The sequence below is a fragment of the Anomaloglossus baeobatrachus genome, chromosome 8, assembly GCF_048569485.1.
Source record: "Anomaloglossus baeobatrachus isolate aAnoBae1 chromosome 8, aAnoBae1.hap1, whole genome shotgun sequence".
NCBI classification, from domain to species: domain Eukaryota; kingdom Metazoa; phylum Chordata; class Amphibia; order Anura; family Aromobatidae; genus Anomaloglossus; species Anomaloglossus baeobatrachus.
The window spans coordinates 71,520,259-71,542,268 of NC_134360.1; the positions used below are offsets into that span (position 1 = coordinate 71,520,259).

At 44.9% G+C, this 22,010-nt stretch overlaps 1 protein-coding gene across 4 annotated transcripts in view; it reads right to left on the minus strand.

Moving 5' to 3' along the window:
- Positions 1–22,010, minus strand: part of CACNA1I (calcium voltage-gated channel subunit alpha1 I) — a 1,217,075-nt gene that overhangs the window by 108,366 nt on the left and 1,086,699 nt on the right. For all 4 annotated transcript variants that reach the window (XM_075321783.1, XM_075321781.1, XM_075321782.1 and 1 more), the window contains 2 exons: positions 12,058–12,191; positions 9,975–10,045 (listed from right to left, as the gene is read on the minus strand). In XM_075321783.1, the coding sequence (XP_075177898.1) occupies positions 9,975–10,045; positions 12,058–12,191 (205 nt within the window). The remainder of the gene's footprint in view (positions 1–9,974; positions 10,046–12,057; positions 12,192–22,010) is intronic.

Sequence of the window (22,010 nt, forward strand, 5' to 3'; positions counted from 1 at the left end):
ACAAAACAGGTGATGGCCATATTCATCTTAATCCTTGTTTTAGATCAGTTTATCCACTTACCTCGTGTATCTTCATGACAACCGCGTCACAAGATCTGACCAGATAATAACAACCCTTGTTAAGTAGACCACAATCATAATAAATTAAATGCTATATCCTGAATTAATTCCCAGGAAGGCTTAACACCAAGGTCATTACCTCCCACAGGTAAAACAAGCAAATTCAGTGGTCAATCCATTCTGTAATAGTACCAGAATTCTGGTAACCGCTGAACCCATACTATTCCGCGGATTCCAATCCACTTGATCCCTACTAGGCACCTATCCTGCCTCTGCTGCCGTCCGTCAGGAAAAACATCAAGGCCACAATATCCATCATAGCTTTTCTGCTGCAGTTTCTTCCTGCTGTCCTGTTGGTTCCCGAGATGCCGGAAGAAGTAGCAACCCCCATACACACCTTTTAATCTCTCCTATAACCCTGCCCCCTTTCTTCCACCTGCAATCCAGAACCCTGGATGTCGACCTCTACTGACTTGCATATGACCCATTATGAGCTTTAACTCTTTCACGGCCCATACACTATATTGTCATGTGGCCAGTACGCTCAATTTTGAACTCATTGGTCTTTCTGTCTGGTCGAAGAGCCAAACTCGTTGCATTTACACCTGTTTTTTGTCTACTTTTTGTTCTTTTCATTTTTGCTTAATTCTTCTTTTTATTTTGTTACCTTTTTAAAGTCTATTTCACATGCGTTCACATATCAGTGAAGGTAAAATGTACCAGACTGGAGTACAGGCTGGATGGCTTATAAAGGATTGCCAGCATTGAATACAAGGGAGCGCACCTTTCAGCTGAAGGAAGGATTAGATCTATATGGATTTTAAAAAGGGTTGTTAAATGACTGACAGCCCCTTTTTCATAGCTTTTCCTTTTACAGAGATTAACATTTCTTTACATGAAACAGGAAAATCCCCATAGAGGTTAGACATTGTAATCCATACTTGCTAACTTTTCAAAAGATATGTCAGGGAGATGCTGAAAAGAGATGAACAAAGCATCATGCTAAAATTTTGGTTTTACGCCCCTCCTCCTTGTTTTAGATATACCCCTGAAAATATGATCAAATTACGTTTTTGCTCTACATTTGGGGCTTTTGACAAAAGCATTGAAAAATGTGATGTAGATGGAAATCTCAACAGATTGGAGTCATTTTTACTCCAACTGGTCTCTGTTCCAAGTGTCTGTCTTTTTTAGGCGGGCATTCGACTGTGGATGACACCACTTTTGTGCCCACCTAAAAAAGGTAGGAACTGTCGGAATGAAGGCCAGCCATAGTCAATAGTTAGTCTGTCTGCTTCATTGTACTCTGCCTCTTTTGGGGTGTTAGTTTATATCCTGTTTTGAGACGGAAGCCCAGACAGATCTACAAATTCGTGGCAGAAATGTATTGTGAACCCAGCTTAAACTAATACAGACCAGAGACCAAACCTAGTAAATAAATACAAACCCCAAACCCAGGACCAGTGTCCAAATGGCAAAGAGAATAACCGGCCCCCTCTGTTGGTAGCAGAGGGTAGATATAGGGACTGGGAGTGGACCCAAACTGGAAACATCTGAGCTGAAAATTAGCCTGCTTGTTGACAAGTAATACTGACATTAACCCTACAACTGCCAATGGAAAGGAAACATGTTTAATATTGAAAGTCAAAAATGGAAATGACTCTCGAGCCCTCACTCTGTCACTAGTCTCATAATACAGAAAGACAGAAGTGACACTAGGCTTCACGCAATTGCTAGACCGCTCATGCCCCCTCCTGTGATAAGCAGCTCACTGTCAATATACAATGTACACTGAGAGCTGTGGAGTGGGCGGGGTTAACATTCTCAGCTCTGCTACATGCTACTGTCGCGGGCGGAGGAGGGGACGCTGCGCTCTCCCACTGCTCGAGTCCGGCTGCCGCTGCTGCTGCGGCCGCTGCTGCTCGGTGGCTCGAGTGATAGGCCGGATCCCAGGGACTCGAGCGGCGCTCCTTGCCCGTGAGTGAAAAGGGGAATGGTTGTTTGGGTTTAGGGATATTGTCCGTGACGCCACCCACGGTTGTGATGATTTTTGGTAACACCACCGCTGCTCTGTATGGGGATCCCGGGAGCGGTGACAGGGAGCAGCAAAGTTGTTAGTTCTCCCCTCCGTGGGTAGGGGGTGGTTGTCCTGGGGCCCAGTGATAGGCTGGAGGATGAGGGATGGCAGGCCCGGTGCAGGGCTTGGTGAGGTGCAGGGTCGCGGGGGCAGCGCTGTGCCTCACGGCACGGTGGTACTCACTCAGCCTGAGACGATGACACTGTTCTCGGTAAAACACATGGCTGGAAAGACGGTTCCCACGGACGGCTGCTGTTGCTTTTCCCCGGTAGGTAACGGTGACTGTCTCCTTCCCTGCACCTATGTTCAATGTTGGTAGCGATGGATTCCCACCGGTAACCCGCTCCCCGACTTGGATATGGGCCGGAGGAGCCCCTCTTTGCCCGCAGGCGCTGGTCCTGAGAAACTGGTGCCTTGGCGGTGGCGGTGTCTCTCTCATACGGTTGGACGGTTGCCTTCAATCGGGACTTAGTTGTTTGGAGACCCGGAGGTCCCCTTCACTGACGGATTTGGCAAATTCACGGCGACTCCTAGCCTTGCCGGGATCCGAAAGGCCCCTGCCAATGGTGCTGGCTTCTCCTTGTGTACCGGTCCGGTACCGCCGGGCCACCACCCGTCCGCGGTCCTTACGGTAACTCCGATAGGCCACTCCTGCAGACGGTCACCGCCGTCTGCTAACCTTGCTGTCTCGGTCCGGGGCACACACCTGGACCAACTTCAGGCTTTCAAACTGTCACTTTTTCTCTTTTACTACTTTCCTTCCTTCTACTTCAAACTCCAAACCTAATCTGCCTGGTTTTCCCGCCTCCAGGACTGTGAACTCCTTGGTGGGCAGAGACCAACCGCCTGGCTCCACCCCCTGGTGTGGACAACAGCCCCTGGAGGAAGGCAACAAGGATTTCAGGTCTAGCTTAGGTGTGCCTAACTGGGGTGTAGGGTGTGGTGATGTCATTACCTGTGACCCCTGGCTTGTCCAGGGCGTCACACTACATCCAAGAACTCTGATTCCATCACAACTGCAGCACCCAGTTAACTAAGTGACACATATCTGGAATCAGGGTCTCTTTTCCTATATCATGCTGTTGTTAGATGAAGTAGAAAAAGCTGATTACAGATTCCCTGTAACAAAAGACACCTCTGTATAGACCGTGAATAAATCGAGAGCTCAGAACTCCTAAAGTAGGAGAAATTCAAATCAGACATCCTAAAGAACTACAGATCCTAGGAGAGATACCCCTCACACAGACGATTTCAGACTGCTGGTCGCCTTCTTCTATCTGAGATAAGACGCTGGGCTTGGCAGCTTTCTCATAGAGAATACAGAAGCGATCGGCCTTAGCGAGCGTTCCTGGGGCCTGGACAGTCAGCTAAGAGGGCTGATGGCCGAATGATTGGCCAAAGCATCGCTCATCCGACAGCCATCTAGCCTGTCTGAACGGCTTTAGTTCCTGTAAAACTTTATCCCTCAAGTTGAATTTCATATTTTAGAAAAAAATCCCAAATTGCAAAATTGTAACTGGAAATTTGCTCTATAAATCTGAATGTGCTGTTTCAGCAGCAAAATATAGATTTCTGCAAGTCCCCACTCAGATGTACATGACAGTCACAGAAATTTGTGTGACAAATCTGCCATGAGCAAAAATATCCTAAAGTGCCAGTATGACTTCCCGAGAAAATGTCAGGCTAATATAGACCATTGTTAAGAGACATGATGATCACCATTCACCATGTACATTTCACAAGTGAATGGGAAAATTAAACTTAACAAATGCGCTCATAGAGGACACAGGTCAGGAACATATTCCATTCTCAGCAATAAAAAGATTTCTCATATGTAATCCAACAAGTCAGAATAGGGCACACATTCAAGGCAAGGGACGGGATGGATTTTGTCTACCCTCTAAAGCTAATTGTACCTTGGCCTTATAGATTTGCCTTTCTCTGGATCATTATTTTTAACTCAAAGTACATATTGTAAGTCTTTTTCCAACCTGACCAATTTTCCCCAAAAAAGTAAAGTTAACCTACTTTTTCAGCTTACATTGCCATCTATGAGATTTATGATATAAAAACTTCACAAAGTATGGAACCAGTGATCCAGTTTAAAGGGAATCTGACACCAGGTCTCCACCTAATCTGAGAGCAGTATATTGTCGAGACAGAGACCTGATTCAACTGATGTGACACTCTCTGGGCTGCTTGCTGTAATTTTGATAAAAGCATTGTGATATTGTACCGCCCTGTGCTTGGCAGCCGAGCCGCTCGGATCCGGACTTTCAGTGGGTGACTCGAGGGTCTCCAGACCTGGGGGTCTCGCGGTCACTTCAACTAAAAGGGGGGTTGTGGTTTGGGGACGTAGATGTACGGCCGGAGCCGTGTTAAGTTTGTGACGCCACCCACGGGATGTGGTGAAGGTGGACACCACCGCTGCAGTTACGGGGCACCTGGGGAAGATGTTGCGCAGCAAGTTGTTAACCCCTCCGTGGGCAGGGATGGTGGCCCCGGGACCCGTTGGGGGTGTTTGGCAGTGCAGGGAGATGGGCGACCGGAGGGTGCTGATGTACTCACTATTAGTAAACACATGAGTCTCTGGTAAACCAAGGTGATGGTGGTCGGTGCCCGCAGCTGGCTGTGGTCTGGTCCCCCACCCGGCTGGTGGTCTCTGTCTTTCTCCCGCACCTGTGTTGGATGGTGGACTGACTGTGCTTGCAAATTCAGGAGTCCGCTCCTGGCTTGTTGTTGCCTAAGGAGCCCTTTGCCCGCAGACGCTGGCCCGTGGGATCTCTGAGCCATGGCGGTGGCCGTTTATCCCCCTCGTCGGGCTGTTGCCTTCAGTCGGGACTTTGGGTGGGACAGGACCTCTAGTCCTGGCCGCAATCAGTTAATTAGCTAGCCCCCAGTAGCTTCTGGACCTAGCTTCAGGGTCTGAGTACCCCCCTTTGTGCTCCGGTTTCCGAGTCGGTTTCCCGGGTCGGTACCGGTGGGCTACAACCCTGTCCCGGTCCACCTCGGTTCCACCGAGCCGTCTTCCCGGCTCCTGCAGACGGAGACCGCCGTCTGCCTCCTAGCCAAAGGTACCAGGCCTCCTACCCCGGCATCTGCTCAAATTGGTTTCTCTCCTCTGCTGGAGCTGCACATGTACCGCCCCGCGGCCTCGGCTGCGACCACCGAGCCGCTCGGGTCCAGGCTCGCGTGTGTCAATGGCTCGAGTGCTTCCGGACCCGGGGGTCACGTCGCTCTGGAAGGGTGTAGTGGCGGTGCACGCAGGGGTTGTGGGGTGGTTGTGTTGTAAAGTTCGTGACGCTACACACGGGTTGTGGTGATGGTGGACACCACTGCTGCGGTAAAAGGTGCGGGGAATCCCGAGAGCGGCGTAGGGGCGCAGCTAGGTGTTGACCCCTTTGTGGGTAGGGGATGTTGGTCCCGGGGCCCGGTAGTGAGGGCTGGGGTGCAGGGGCAATATTGCGGTGCAGTGTGGTGTGGTGCCTGATGGCACTGGTGTACTCACGATTAAACCACACAGAGTCACTGGTAAACCAAACGGGGTGACGAACGGGGCACGCAGACGGCTGCAGTTTCTCCAGATAGGTTGGTAATGTCTGCCTTTCTCCTGCACCTGTATGTGATCTTGGCTACTGTGCCTGAGCACTGGTAGCCCGCTCCCCAGCGTATATGTGTCGTAGGAGCCTGTTTGGCCGCAGACGTTGGCCCTTGGATCTCTGGCCTCTGACGGTGGCTCCTATCTGGACGGGTTGGGCTGTTGCCTTCAATCGGGACTTAGGTGGGAATGAACCCCTGAGGTCCAGACCGCAATCAGTTGATTTGACTATGGTGGTAGCTTATAGCCTAGTCAGGGTCTGAGTACCCTGCCTGGTGCTCCGGTATCCAGTTAGCTCCCCTGTTCGGTTCCGGCGGGCCACTACCCTGTCCCGGTCCCTTACGGTTCAGCTGGTCGTATTCCCGGTCTCCTGCAGGCGGCCACTACCACCTGCCTGCCTGACTGATCTGGGGTCATAGGCTCCAACCCAGGCCCCACACAGAACTGAGCTCCTCTCTCCTCCAAACCTAAACTTGAACTCCCTACTGTTTTCCTGCCTCAGGCCAGCAGACTCCTCGGAAGGCATGTCTTTCTGCCTGACTCCGCCCACCTGATGTGCCTGTCTGGCTCTGAGGGAGGCAATCAGGTCTTTGGTTGACTGTTGGTACCTTACTGGGGTGGGGGTGTATGTGGTGAGTGTAATGACCTGTGACCCCTGGGGTGTCCAGGGCATCACACACACAGCTCCAGCCCACACCTCTCCAACTTGAACTCTCAACCTTCTCTGCCTACTCTCTACTTTGCTGCCCCAGGCTATCTGAGACTCCTCGGTGGGCGTCTTCCAACCGCCTGGTTCCGCCCCCTGGTGTGTCCATCAAGCCCTGAGGGGGTGACTAGGGTTTTAATGTTTGGCTGAATGTTACCTATGAGGGACAGGTGTAATGCGGGGCCCTATTGTGACTACCTGGCCCGGCCAGGGCATCACAATATCAGCATTACATTATCACTAGATGACTAGCAAATGTGCTGCCATGTAGTACTCTATATTGATTAGCTCTGGTGACACTTGAATGTCATTCGTATGCTGCTGTTTTTTCACTGAGCCATTGATTTGAATGGGCGAGTGTAGTGCCCACACCAGCGTCCTTGCACTGTCTTGCCCCCTCCCTCAGTTCCCTCGCCTGTTTTGGTGTCCTGCAGCAGCGGTCCCATCTTTATCCCATACTGCTGTCTCCCGGAGCGTCTGCACACCTTGTAGGTGTGGCGCCCTGGACAAGCCAGGGGCCAAAGATAACAACACACACACACACCCACCCCCAGCAGTTCACAGCAGTCATCCCCAGTGAGACCTGATTTCTTCCCTCGGATTCAAACAGACACCCCAGGTGGGCGGAGTCAAGCAGATAGGCATGCCCACCGAGGAGTCTAGCTGGCCTGAGGCAAAAACCAGCTCAGACAAGTCCAGGCAGAGGAAGAGAGAGGAGGTCTGCAGAGAGGCAGATGCAGACTGGGGCCTAGGTTGGAGCCTAGGTCCCTCGTGTAGCCAGTCAGGCAGACGGTAGTGGCCGTCTGCGGGAGCCGGGAAGACAGTCTTGGTGGAACCGTAGGTAGCCGGGGCTGGGTGGTGGCCCACCGGTACCGAACCGGGGAGCCAGCTGGAAACCGGAGCGCAGTAGGAGCGTACACGAAGGTGAAGGAAAGGACTTACACTACCAACCTGGGTTCAGGGGAAAAACACCGCAGCCTTCTGTGGGACTCGTCCATCCAGCCGTTTGTTTGACCAGAGACTCCGTCTAAATTACTGGCTGAGTGAGTACCACTGTGCCGTGCGGCACCGCGCTGCCCCCGTGACCCTGCACCTCACCAGGCCCCGTAACTCGCCTGTCATCCCCAACCCTCACCGGGGCCCCGGGACAACCAACCCCCCTACCCACGGAGGGGAGAAACAACATCCAAGCTGATCCCTGTCATCGTTTCCGGGATCCCCGTCCAGAGCAGCGGTGGTGTCACAACCTCACCACAACCGTGGGTGGCGTCACGGACAATATCCCCCCAAACCGCACACCAATTCCCCCTTTCACTCACGGGCGAGGAACGCCGCTCGAGACCCCGGGATCCGGCCCACCGCTCGAGCCACCACCGAGCAGTAGCAGCAGCAGCAGCCGGACCCAAGCAGTGGGTGAGAGCAGCGTCCCCTCCTCCGCCCGCGACATAGGCTTCCAGCCTCCGCCCCTAGGGCGTGCCCACGACTACGTCCCTTTTCGTAAAGGGCCAGCGTCTTCCTAACCCGGAAGTGCCTCTCAGGTCAGCTGGGACGCTGTAGGTACTGAAGGCACCTCTGCGCTATGAGAGGTGCCTGGGTAATACATTACTTTAGTTGCTAGTCATCAGGTCCTCAATGCTGCTGCTGTTGCTTATGATTTAGCACACTTTGATTGCTGACTGTATCTCTCTTACAGTATTCTCCTGTCTGCAGACGTGACCATCCATGCCGGCTATCTCTTACTAAAAAGGTTTCGCAAGTATCCACGCTGGTCACTGCTTCACATCCATCTATCCTGGACGAATCCACTCCTCTGCCTTCCGCTGCCGCCGTTTCCAACAGAGACTTTGCTGTGTCCATGGCGCCAGCTGGCGAGGTACCACAGATCCCCTGGAGCTGCCCTTTGCCGGCTCCTTACCAGTACATGTACCTGCTGCTATCTTCGGAGGCAGTAGTGAAGACTTAGCAGCTGGTTCAGTTTGCTCCCCTCAGTAAGTGCTGGTACTTTTAGTCCAGTGGACCCGCAAATACAGTGCCTGCCCCGCGAGCATAACAGCGTGTTTGATCAGTGAGTCAGATTAAGAACAGCCATGTGTCTTTTTTTCATATTAAAGACACTCGGACATGTACTCAACCCCATAGACTATAATGGGTATGTGTTCTATCCATGAAGAATACAGATAGACCACATACATGAAAAATAGATGTGAGATTTTAGGAGGTGCTAACCACCCATGTCTTTTGCATGGTATCTGTGAAGGTCCTCACTGTCTACATCTCCCACCTGTCCAAGGCTCATCTTAATGAAAGCAGAATAAAGAGGAGTCTAAAGGCCCCGTTACACGCAGCGACATATCTAACGATATATCGCCGGGGTCACGGATTATGTGACGCAAATTCGGCATCGTTAGCGACGTCGTTGCATGTGACACCAACGAACAGCTGTTAACGATTTAAAATACTTACCAAATCGTCCATCGTTGACACGTCGTTCATTTTCCAAACAAGGTTGATTGTTGAGGACGCAGGTTGTTCGTCGTTCCTGCGGCAGCACACATCGCTACGTGTGTCACCCTGGGAACGATGAACTTACAGCTTACCTGCGGCCGCCGGCAATGAGGAAGGAAGGAGATGGGCGGGATGTTCAGCCCGCTCATTTCCGCTCCTCCGCTTCTATTGGGCGGCCGCTTAGTGACGCCGCAGTGACGCCGTACGAACCGCCCCCTTAGAAAGGAGGCGGTTCGCCGGCCACAGCGACGTTGCTAGGCAGGTAAGTCCGTGTGATGGCTCCTGACGCACAAACGACGGGGGCGGGTGCTTTCACCAGCGACATCGCTAGTGATGTCGTTGCATGTAAAGCCCCCTTCACTTAGGCTGAGTTCACATGTCCTGTAATCATACATTTGAAACGGATTATGTAAGCAAGAAACGGATCCGTTACAAATGCAAAAACAAACGGATGACTAAATAGCAATCAGTTCTCCATAGACTCTAATGTTAAAAAAACAGAACCAGCAGACATCAGTTATTTAACAATGGACAAAAAAAAGTTGTGTTTGCAGATCTCTTTTCCCAACGGATCTCTGAAGGATCCGTTTAATGGATGATTACCGAACGTGTGAACTCAGCCTTATTCTGGGTACTTTTTGTATGCCGAAATTGGATGATGCACACTTGTACACAGCTTGTACAGCTCCTATGAAGCTGTACAGCCTCATTGTTGGAATTATTGGTTTCTGTGTGTACAATGATATATGCCCCTTAAAGCAAAGAATCTATACTTACCTTACTTTTGTAAATCAATTTGTATTATGAATTTACATAAACAATTGCTCAAAATTCCACCAGATAGTATAAAAATAGATACAATAAATATAATAATTATAATGCTAAAATAACTAACAAAAATAATGCAAAAAGGGAAATAAATTATAAAAACCTGCCACTCTATAATTTATCACTGTATAATCTCCAGTAACACGGATTATAAACTAAGAACATTGACACGAGGTAGACAAGTTAGACCTTATCATTACCTGCGGGAGAGCCTGAACGACGGTGTCCAGTAAAGCCCTCATTCCGGTTGCCATTTTCAGCAGTTTTAACACTGTACAGTGGAGACAATTGAGAACAAAATGTCACAAGAAAAGAAACAGCATTGCATCTGATCATTTGCTACCAGCATCAGTATTCTGACTTCTATTATATTGACTTTCTATTATCATATTACCATTGCCTTATCATTTGCCATCAGCATCAGTATTTTGACTTCTATTATATTGCCTATTTTGTTAACAATGCCTTGTTAGCAGCTAAACTATTTTGACTTCTATTATACTGACTTTCTATTACCATATTACAATTTCCTTGTCATTTGCCAGCAGCATCAGTATTTTGACTTCCATTATACTGACTTTCTGTTATCATATTACCATTACCTTGTCATTTGCCAGAAGCACCAGTGTTTTAACTTCTATTATATGTACTTTCTATTATTATATTACCATCGCCTTGTTATTTGCCAGCAGCATCAGTATTTTGACTTCTGTTATATTGACTTTCTAGTATTATATTACAATTGCCTTGTCAGTTGCCAACAACATCAGTATTTTAACTTATATTATATTGGCTTTCTTTTATTATATTACCATTGCCTTGTCATTTGCCACCAGCATCAGTATTTTGACTTTTATTATATTGACTTTTTATTATGATATTACTATTGCCTCGAATTTAGCTTACTGCATCAGTATTTTGACTTCTATTATACTGACTTTCTATTAATATATTACCATTGACCTGCACTTGACAGCAGCATCACTATTTTGACTTCTATTATATGGACTTTCTGTTATTATATTACCATCGCCTTATCATTTGCCAGTAGCATCAGTATTTTGATTTCTATTATATTGACTTTCTAATATCATATTACCATTAACTTGTCATTTGCCAGCAGCATCAGTATTTTGTATTCTTTTATATAGACTTTCTATTATTATATTACCCTTGCCTTGTCATTTGCCAGCAACATCAGTATTTTGTATTCTTTTATATAGACTTTCTATTATTATATTACCCTTGCCTTGTCATTTGCCAGCAGCATCAGTATTTTGTATTCTTTTATATAGACTTTCTATTATTATATTACCCTTGCCTTGTCATTTGCCAGCAGCATCAGTATTTTGTATTCTTTTATATAGACTTTCTATTATTATATTACCCTTGCCTTGACATTTGCCAGCAGCATCAGTATTTTGACTTCTATTTGTCATGCTGTACAAAGAGCTAGTGAGAAGTAGTACAGCGTATTCCCCACTAGGTGGCAGCAGTATAGTGAAGGAGAGTCAAAGTAACACTGTAAGAGAAGAGAGGCTGAAGTACAGCAGAGTAACTTCAGCAGGCAGTTAACAGGCGAACCACCAAGGGGCAATAGAGTAGTCAAGCAGTCAGGGTCTAGCCAGGAAAGTTAAGTAAATGCAGAGGGAGAATCAAGATCAGGTCAGAAAACAGAACCTAGGTTGGATCCCGGGAGATCAGGTATGCAGAGGGAAATACAAAGGGCACAGGAAACAGAAGACAAGACTGGAGGGTGAGGAGACACAAACACGGGAAGGAGGATGAACCAGGATGCGTAAACTGACAGGAGAGAAAAGTCAGGGACTTGGACAGACGGACGAGCGGGGGAAGGTACAGGTCAGGGCACGGTAACAAGGAGTCAGATCAAACAGGAGATATAACCAGAGCCAGTCACAGGCTGCAGAGCAAAACTATAACCAGCACAGGAATGCAGGTGCAGTTATCAGATTTAGTGTCTCCTGAAACCAAAACGAGGCTGATGGGAGTTAACCCCTGACATGGCCGGGCCGGGTCTGGGAAACTCTGGAGCGGGGAATACCGGTCCTGGATTATGACACTATTATATTAACTTTCTATTAATATAGTACCATTGCCTTGTCATTTGCCAGCAGCATCAGTATTTTGACTTCTATTATACTGACTTATTATTATTATTATTATATTACCATTGCTTTGTCATTATACTGTTATTTCATAAAATAATTTCTTTTTAATTTTTTACATTTATTTATCATGTTATCCAGTTTTATTTTTAATTACCTCTAGTGATGCGTAATACTCTCATGATACGGATAATAGTGGGATTGATCGGCAAAGCAGCATTAATTTCAATTTCTTCCAAAGTGATTCCCATAACAGATAGGAGAACGATGGCCAGGTCCAACTGGTTCCACCTGCATAGGAGGAAAAAGAAAAACCCATGGAGTCACATAGTTCTGGTACAATGCTATCCAAGTGATTAGATTCCCTGAATATGGATAAATGCTTTAGAGCAGGATTATTCAACACATATAAAGTATAATGGATTCTAATCCAACATAAGAAGACCTCTGTATACCTTTGTATGTAATCCAAGGCATATACAGGTACAGTAAAGGGCCCCTGGGGTTTAACAGGAGCTTTATTACAGAATAGTAGTATGACCGTATGCGTGAACCCTGAAGTAGGTACTCTGAATTATTAAGTGCACTGTAGTTACTAAATTATATAGAACCATCTAAAATAAGAGAAATAGAGTAAAGTAACTTTGAAGAATTTCCCCATCGTTCATTTTTAAACAGATTTGTCACCAGATATCCCAATATAAGCTGCCTACATCATTAAATGGATCTTCTGGACCCAATGAATCCGGTATACTTGCTTTAAAAATCCATGTCAGAAATTATGTCAGCATAGTTCATTGTGAAATCTTGCCTGTCTATTATTAAAATGAACCTTTTAGGAGTCCAGTTATACTAATTTTACATTTTTAGATTACACAGCAGTTCTGATATGGATTCTCAGAGTACGTACAACAGTTCATTAGGTCTAAATTATCTATTTAATGTTTGTAGATCATGTTGTGAAATCTTGTGACAGTCCCGCTTTAAGTTTTTATAGACAAGTTGTTCTGCTAACATGAGCTCATTAGAATGATTTTCGAGCTTATTTCCTCAGGCTTCTCATAATCCTCTCCTGGATGACTGCAACAATGAACAGTGTCTAAATAAGTTGTCTATTAACAAATAGAGAGAAAAAAAAATGTTTTTAAAAAAAATAAAATATAATATATATATATATATATATATATATATATATACATATACAGTTAGGTCCAGAAATATTTGGACAGTGACACAATTTTGGCGAGTTGGGCTCTGCATGCCACCACATTGGATTTGAAATGAAACTTCTACAAGAGAATTCAAGTGCAGATTGTAACGTTTAATTTGAAGGTTTGAACAAAAATATCTGATAGAAATTGTAGGAATTGTACACATTTCTTTACAAACACTCCACATTTTAGGAGGTCAAAAGTAATTGGACAAATAAACCAAACCCAAACAAAATATTTTTATTTTCAATATTTTGTTGCGAATCCTTTGGAGGCAATCACTGCCTTAAGTCTGGAACCCATGGACATCACCAAACGCTGGGTTTCCTCCTTCTTAATGCTTTGCCAGGCCTTTACAGCCGCAGCCTTCAGGTCTTGCTTGTTTGTGGGTCTTTCCGTCTTAAGTCTGGATTTGAGCAAGTGAAATGCATGCTCAATTGGGTTAAGATCTGGTGATTGACTTGGCCATTGCAGAATGTTCCACTTTTTTGCACTCATGAACTCCTGGGTAGCTTTGGCTGTATGCTTGGGGTCATTGTCCATCTGTACTATGAAGCGCCGTCTGATCAACTTTGCGGCATTTGGCTGAATCTGGGCTGAAAGTATATCCCGGTACACTTCAGAATTCATCCGGCTACTCTTGTCTGCTGTTATGTCATCAATAAACACAAGTGACCCAGTGCCATTGAAAGCCATGCATGCCCATGCCATCACGTTGCCTCCACCATGTTTTACAGAGGATGTGGTGTGCCTTGGATCATGTGCCATTCCCTTTCTTCTCCAAACTTTTTTCTTCCCATCATTCTGGTACAGGTTGATCTTTGTCTCATCTGTCCATAGAATACTTTTCCAGAACTGAGCTGGCTTCATGAGGTGTTTTTCAGCAAATTTAACTCTGACCTGTCTATTTTTGGAATTGATGAATGGTTTGCATCTAGATGTGAACCCTTTGTATTTACTTTCATGGAGTCTTCTCTTTACTGTTGACTTAGAGACAGATACACCTACTTCACTGAGAGTGTTCTGGACTTCAGTTGATGTTGTGAACGGGTTCTTCTTCACCAAAGAAAGTATGCGGCGATCATCCACCACTGTTGTCATCCGTGGACGCCCAGGCCTTTTTGAGTTCCCAAGCTCACCAGTCAATTCCTTTTTTCTCAGAATGTACCCGACTGTTGATTTTGCTACTCCAAGCATGTCTGCTATCTCTCTGATGGATTTTTTCTTTTTTTTCACCCTTAGGATGTTCTGCTTCACCTCAATTGAGAGTTCCTTAGACCGCATGTTGTCTGGTCACAGCAACAGCTTCCAAATGCAAAACCACACACCTGTAATCAACCCCAGACCTTTTAACTACTTAATTGATTACAGGTTAACGAGGGAGACGCCTTCAGAGTTAATTGCAGCCCTTAGAGTCCCTTGTCCAATTACTTTTGGTCCCTTGAAAAAGAGGAGGCTATGCATTACAGAGCTATGATTCCTAAACCCTTTCTCCGATTTGGATGTGAAAACTCTCATATTGCAGCTGGGAGTGTGCACTTTCAGCCCATATTATATATATAATTGTATTTCTGAACATGTTTTTGTAAACAGCTAAAATAACAAAACTTGTGTCACTGTCCAAATATTTCTGGTCCTGACTGTATATATATATTATATATATATATATATATATACACACACACTCACACTATGTACAATATATATATACATATATATATATATATATATATATATGTTATTTATTCTTTTTTTATTTTTTTTGAAAAATATTTGTTTTATATATATATATATATACATATATATATATACATATATATATATATATATATATATATATATATATATATATATATATATATATATACACTCACACTATGTTCAGCATATATATATATATATATGGGCCCCATCTGCACTACTTTCCTGCGTTAATGCTGTTTTGAACTTCTTGGACCATTGCCTTTTAATGGATTTACGAATAAAGTGAAAGAAATTTTTAACAGCACCCTGGATTGCTCACGTTATTGCTGGACTCTGCTCTGCCGTTGTTCACATTTGTATGGTTGGACTCCTACATCCTGATCCGGGCACAATGGAGTCAACCAGGTCAGCTGAGGTTCCAGGTGATTCACAGGAATGAGCTGGTCTACACTGTCTGACATATATATATATATATATATATATATATATATAGATAGATAGATAGATAGATAGATAGATAGATAGATAGATAGATATCCATATATTATTTTTTTTTTATTATTTGAAAAAAAAATTATATATATATATATATATATATATATGTATACAGTGCAGACGAAAAGTTTGGACACACCTCATTTAAAGAGATTTCTTTATTTTCATGACTGAAAATTGTAGATTCGCATTGAAGGCATCAAAACTATGAATTAACACATGTGGAATGAAATACTTACCAAAAAATTGTGAAACAACTCAAAATATGTCCTATATTCTAGGTTCTTCAAAGTAGTCACCTTTTGCTTCGATTACTGCTTTGCACACTCTTGCCATTCTCTTGATGAGCTTCAAGAGGTAGTCACCGGAAACGGTTTTCACTTCAAAGGTGGGCCCTGTCAGGTTTAATAAGTGGGATTTCTTGCCTTATAAATGGGGTTGGGACATCAGTTGTGTTGTGCAGAAGTCTTGTGGATACACAGCTGATAGTCCTACTGAATTGACTGTTAGAATTTGTATTATGGTAGGAAAAAAGCAGCTAAGTAAAGAAAAACGAGTGGCCATTATTACTTTAAGAAATGAAGATCAGTCAGTCCGAAAAATTGGGAAAACTTTTAAAGTGTCCCCAAGTGCATTGGCAAAAACCATCAAACGTTAAAAAGAAACGGGCTCACATGAGGACCACCCCAAAAAAGAAAGACCAAGAGTCACCTCTGCTGCGGAGGATAAGTTTATCCGAGTCACCAGCCTCAGAAATCGCAGGTTAACAGCAGCTCAGATTAGAGATCAGGTCAATGCCACACAGAGTTCTAGAAGCAGACACATCTCTAGAACAACTGTTAAGAGGAGACTTTGTGCAGCAGGCCTTCATGGTAAAATAGCTGCTAGGAAACCACTGCTAAAGACAGGCGACAAAGACTTGTTTGGGCTACAGAACACAAGGAATGGACATTAGACCAGTGGAAATCTGTGCTTTGGTCTGATGAGTCCAAATTTGAGATCTTTGGATTCAACCACCATATCTTTGTGCGACTCAGAAAAGGTGAACAAATGGACTCTACGTGCCTGGTTCCCACCGGGATGCATGGAGGAGGAGGTATGATGGTGTGGGGTTGCTTTACTGGTGACATTGTTGGGGATTTATTCAAAATTGAAGGCATACAGAACCAGCATGGCTACCCCAGCATCTTGCAGCGGCATGCTATTCCATCCGGTTTGCGTTTAGTTGGACCATCATTTATTTTTCAACAGGACAATGAACCCAAACACACCTCCAGGCTGTGTAAGGGCTATATGACTAAGAAGGAGAGTGATGGGGTGCTATGCTAGATGACCTGGCCTCCACAGTCACCAGACCTGAACCCAATCGAGATGGTTTGGGGTGAGCTGGACCGCAGAATGAAGGCAAAATGGCCAACAAGTGCTAAGCATCTCTGGGAACTCCTTCAAGACTGTTGTAAAACTGTTTCCGGTGACCACCTCTTGAAGCTCATCAAGAGAAGGGCAAGAGTGTGCAAAGCTGTAATCAAAGCAAAAGGTGACTACTTTGAAGAACCTAGAATATAAAATATATTATCAGTTGTTTCACACTTTTTTGTTAAGTATTTCATTCCACATGTGTTAATTCATAGTTTTGATGCCTTCAATGTGAATCTACAATTTTGAGAGTCATGAAAAAGTATACTCTTTGAATGAGGTGTGTCCATACTTTTGGTCTGTACTGTATATATTCAAATCATCACCCCTTTTCCACTGTTAACAATTAAGAAATAAAAAAATACATATTTGGTGTAGTTAATGAATGTGTGTATGTGTGTATGTGTGTATGTGTGTATGCATGCATGTATGTATGTGTGTATGTCCGGGATTGGCATCCGCACCGTCGCAGCTACAGCCACAAATTTTTGCACACTTACACTTCTGGACCCCGAGAGCGTCATAGGCTATGTTTTGAGGGGAAATTTTAACCCCGCTCTTTACAGTTATTCACCAAAAAACCAGCCTCCATTAAAGCGAATGAAGCTGGGAGCCACAGTGCAGCCAGAACTTCAAAAGAATTCGCAGCCACGCCCTTATATGGAAAGTTGGCATGTCACAATGCAGCCAGGGAAAGAGACAGACACAGACAGGGTAAGAAACAGACATAGACAGGGTAAGAGACAGACACAAAGAGAAAGACACAGACAAAGAGACAGACTAACAGGGAAAGAGAGGGAAAGAGAGAGACAGGTTAAGAGACAGACCCAGACAGGTAAAGAGACAGACACAGACAAAGAGACAGACACAGGGAAACAGACAGACAGGGAAAAAGAGGGAAAGAGACAGACAGGTAAAGAGACAGACAAAGAGACAGACACAGGGAAAGAGACAGAGGGAAAGAGGGACCGACAAAGAGAGAGAGAGAGTCAGAGAGATATATACAGAGGGGGAGACAGACATTATAATTACATTTCTATCTATTTGTTTTGTGGTTTTTGTGTGCAGAATACATTTTTGTTAATACATTCTATGTTGTTAACAGCAGTTATTAACCCGGGCGAAGCCGGGTAGTACAGCTAGTATAAAATAAATTATTCCAATTAGTAATTGCTGTAACAAGAAAACAAAAGGCAAAAAGACAGAATTGTGTTGCAAATGTAATAAAAGGCGATCAAAACATTGTATCTTCCCCAAAATGGTATCAATAAAAATATCAGCACGGGATGCAAAAAACAAGCCCTCGCACACCTCTGTCTACCGAAAATTGAAAACGGTATGGCTCTCATAAACTAGCGATACAAGCAAATTTTTTTTTTGTTTTACAAATTTCTGATTTTTTTCACCACTGAAATAAAAACAAAAACTATACATATTTGGTATCTACAGTTGAAACCCGAAGTTTTCAACCGCTCTCTATAAAGACACATCTGCAGGTTTTTCTCACTATCTGACATGAAATCAGAATATACAAGAATAAGGCTGCACATCAAACATAGATAATGGTATAATGCCTCAAGCATATGGAAAAATATTGGAATATACAATGAAAAATGCTACTTGCTAATTTGAACATGTGAATAATGAATTGCATACCTGCCATGAATATTAGGAAAAAGGAGATATTTAGCAATTGCATTGATCAATGTAACTGAGCCCCAAAACCTCGTCAAGGTACATCTCTATATTGGGGTCCCTAGCTCTGTGACCCTAACTGTGTGTCATCTCATTGCAATTAAAAACTGCTGTGGGTGGAGAGGGGTAACTAAGGACTTTCTTATATAGGAGATGGAAAAAACATGGCCGAAAGGTGCGGAGCTGTGTTCACATTCAGAAAAAAACTACATATAACTGAATAGGATAACTGAAGTGAGCACTAATATATATATTTTATGAGTGCAAGCCAAAAAATACATACTATACAAGAATAAGGCTGCACATCAAACATAGATAATGGTATAATGCCTCAAGCATATGGAAAAATATTGGAATATACAATGAAAAATGCTACTTGCTAATTTGAACATGTGAATAATGAATTGCATAGTTTTTTTTTTTTTTTTCTGAATGTGAGCAGTTTTTAATTGCAATGAGCAATGAGCATGTTCAAATTAGCAAGTAGCATTTTTCATTGTATATTCCAATATTTTTCCATATGCTTGAGGCATTATACCATTATCTATGTTTGATGTGCAGCCTTATTCTTGTATAGTATGTATTTTTTGGCTTGCACTCATGATATATATATATTAGTGCTCACTTCAGTTATCCTATTCAGTTATATGAAATCAGAATAAACCTTTCACGTTTTTGATTGATTAGGAACCAAAATTATTTATATTTGCCAAATGCCAGAATAATGAGAGAGTGATGTTTTCAGGCATTTTTGTTACTTTCTGCAATGTCAAAGGTTTGCATACATTCCATTAGTAGTGATGAGCGAGTATGCTTGTTACTACTCGGTACTCGCACGAGTATCGCTGTACTCGGGCTGCTCGGCGGGGACCGAGTAATCTCGCGATACTCGTGCTGTACTCGTGGTCTTCATCCCTGCATCCCTGTTGGCGCTCTTTTGAGAGCCAGCCCTCATGCAGGGATTGGCTGTCAGACCACTGCAATGCCATAGCCCTGTTAGTTGTGGAATTGCAGTGATTGGCCGGCCTGCACAGCGTGACTGAGCCTTTATACCGGCGGGCGCGCTGTGCTCTGCACACAGCCATCCAGACAGTGAGTGCAGGGAGAGTGTTGTTGCTTCAGGGAAAGGTTTGCGGCCCTTTATAGCTAATTCCGTAGCAGGGCTGCAAACAGTGTGACCAGAAGTCCTTCTCAGGACTATTATAGTTGTATACAGGCAGGCAGGGTATAGTCAGGTTGGAGTACAGTAGCAGAGTCCTTCTCAGGACTATTGTTGCTGTATACAGGCAGGGTATAGCCAGGTCGGAATACAGGCTAGTGACCAGAAGAGTCCTTGTCAGGACTATTGTAGCAGTATACAGGCAGGCAGGCAGGCAGGGTATATAGCCATTCCTAGTGGTGACCGTATACCAGCCTTCATCATATCTGGGGCTGGTGTACACAGTCTAAAAAAGTCCAGATAGTGTCAGACTTCTCAGTAATTGTCGCTCCTAAAAACCTGTTAGGTTCTTAGTGCGTCCGTGCTTGCATTTAAAAACCGCACATGTGTGCCTGTCGGTGGCAGCGTACAGGTGCACGATTTGCACAAACTATTATATAACGCACAAGTCTAGTGTATAATACACGTCAGTCAGCAGTGTCTGATAGCGTCAGAGTTCTCAGTAATTGTCGCTCCTAAAAACCTGTTAGGTTCTTAGTGCGTCCGTGCTTGCATTTAAAAACCGCACGTGTGTGCCTGTCGGTGGCAGCGTACAGGTGCACTTATGTGCGTTTTGCACAAACTTGGATATAACGCACAAGTCTAGTGAATAATACACGTCAGTCAGCAGTGTCTGATACTGTCAAACTTCTCAGTAATTGTCGCTCCTAAAAACCTGTTAGGTTCTTAGTGCGTCCGTGCTTGCATTTAAAAACTGCACGTGTGTGCCTGTTGGTGGCAGCGTACAGGTGCACGTTTTGCACAAAATATTATATAACGCACAAGTCTAGTGAATAATACACGTCAGTCAGCAGTGTCTGATAGCGTCAGACTTCTCAGTAATTGTCGCTCCTAAAAACCTGTTAGGTTCTTAGTGCGTCCGTGCTTGCATTTAAAAACCGCACGTGTGTGCCTGTCGGTGGCAGCGTACAGATGCACGTCTTGCACAAACTATTATATAACGCACAAGTCTAGTGAATAATACACGTCAGCAGTGTCTGATAGTGTCAGACTTCTCAGTAATTGTCGCTCCTAAAAACCTGTTAGGTTCTTATTGCGTCCGTGCTTGCATTTAAAAACCGCACGTGTGTGGCAGTCGGTGGCAGCGTCAGGCTCCATATTGTCCCTGGATAGAGACGTGCATGATGGCCTGTAAACCTGAAGTGCCCATTGTAAGGAAGTGGGTCTATTGTAGTATAGCCCTTAGGCAGGGCAGCCAAAAATTGGGAGGCTCCACATTGTCCCTGGATAGAGATGTGCATGAGGGCCTCAAAACATTGTTCTCATTGCAAAAGAGTGGGTCTCCTGTCGTTGTAATGCCCATTCTGAAAGAATGGGCGAAAAAATTTACCACTGGGGGTATACCTGAAACAACGGCCTAACTATTGTAACGGTCACCATGATGGCGCATGAGGAGAAGGAGGAGCAGTCCAGCGATTATCCAAAGTCCAGAAGTGTGTTACCATGGGTGAGTGGAGGTACATGGCAAATTCCCGTTACAAACTTTAAATTCCGCTGTCATTTGCTGGTGGTGTGGTGAAGTCTGGCCCAATCCAACCCTTGTTCATCTTGATCAGAGTCAGCCTGTCAGCATTTTCAGTTGACAGGCGGGTGCGTTTATCTGTAATGAGTCCACCTGCGGCACTAAAAACACGCTCTGACAAAACGCTAGCGGCAGGGCAGGCCAGGACTTCCAAGGCGTAGAGAGCCAATTCATGCCACGTGTCCAGCTTGGATACCCATTAATTGTAAGGCACAGAGGAATGTCGGAGTACAGTTGTTTGATCTGCAAGGTACTCCTTGAGCATCTGGGCAAACTTAGGATTTCTTGTGGCACTACCCCGCACCTCAGGGGCTGTGGTATGTGAGGGGCTGAGAAAACTGTCCCACATCTTAAAGACTGTTCTCCTACCTCTGGCGGATTGGACTTGTGCCCCTCTCGGCTGTACGCCTTGGTTGTCCACTGATTCCTGAACTATGCCGCTAGCGTTTTGTGAGGGGAATGCTTTGCCTACTTCCGTGACTATGGCCTTCTGGAACTGCTGCATTTTGCCTGACCTCTCCACCTCGGGAATAAGAGACATAAAGTTCTCCTTTTAGCGTGGGTCTAACAGTGTTACCAACCAGTAATGATTGTCGGCCAAGATGTTCTTAACGCGAGGGTCACAAGACAGGCAGCTTACCATAAAGTCAGCCATGTGTGCCAGACTCTTAACAGCCATCACTTCAGTATCCTGACCAACACGATGACTGAACATGCTGTCCTCCTCCTCCTCATCATCATCTACCCTGTCCTCTGGCCAGCCACGCTGAACCGAGGATATGACTGCATGTCATATCCTCAATTTGGCCGGAGAGTTGCTCCATGTCTTCATCCTCCTCCTCGTCATA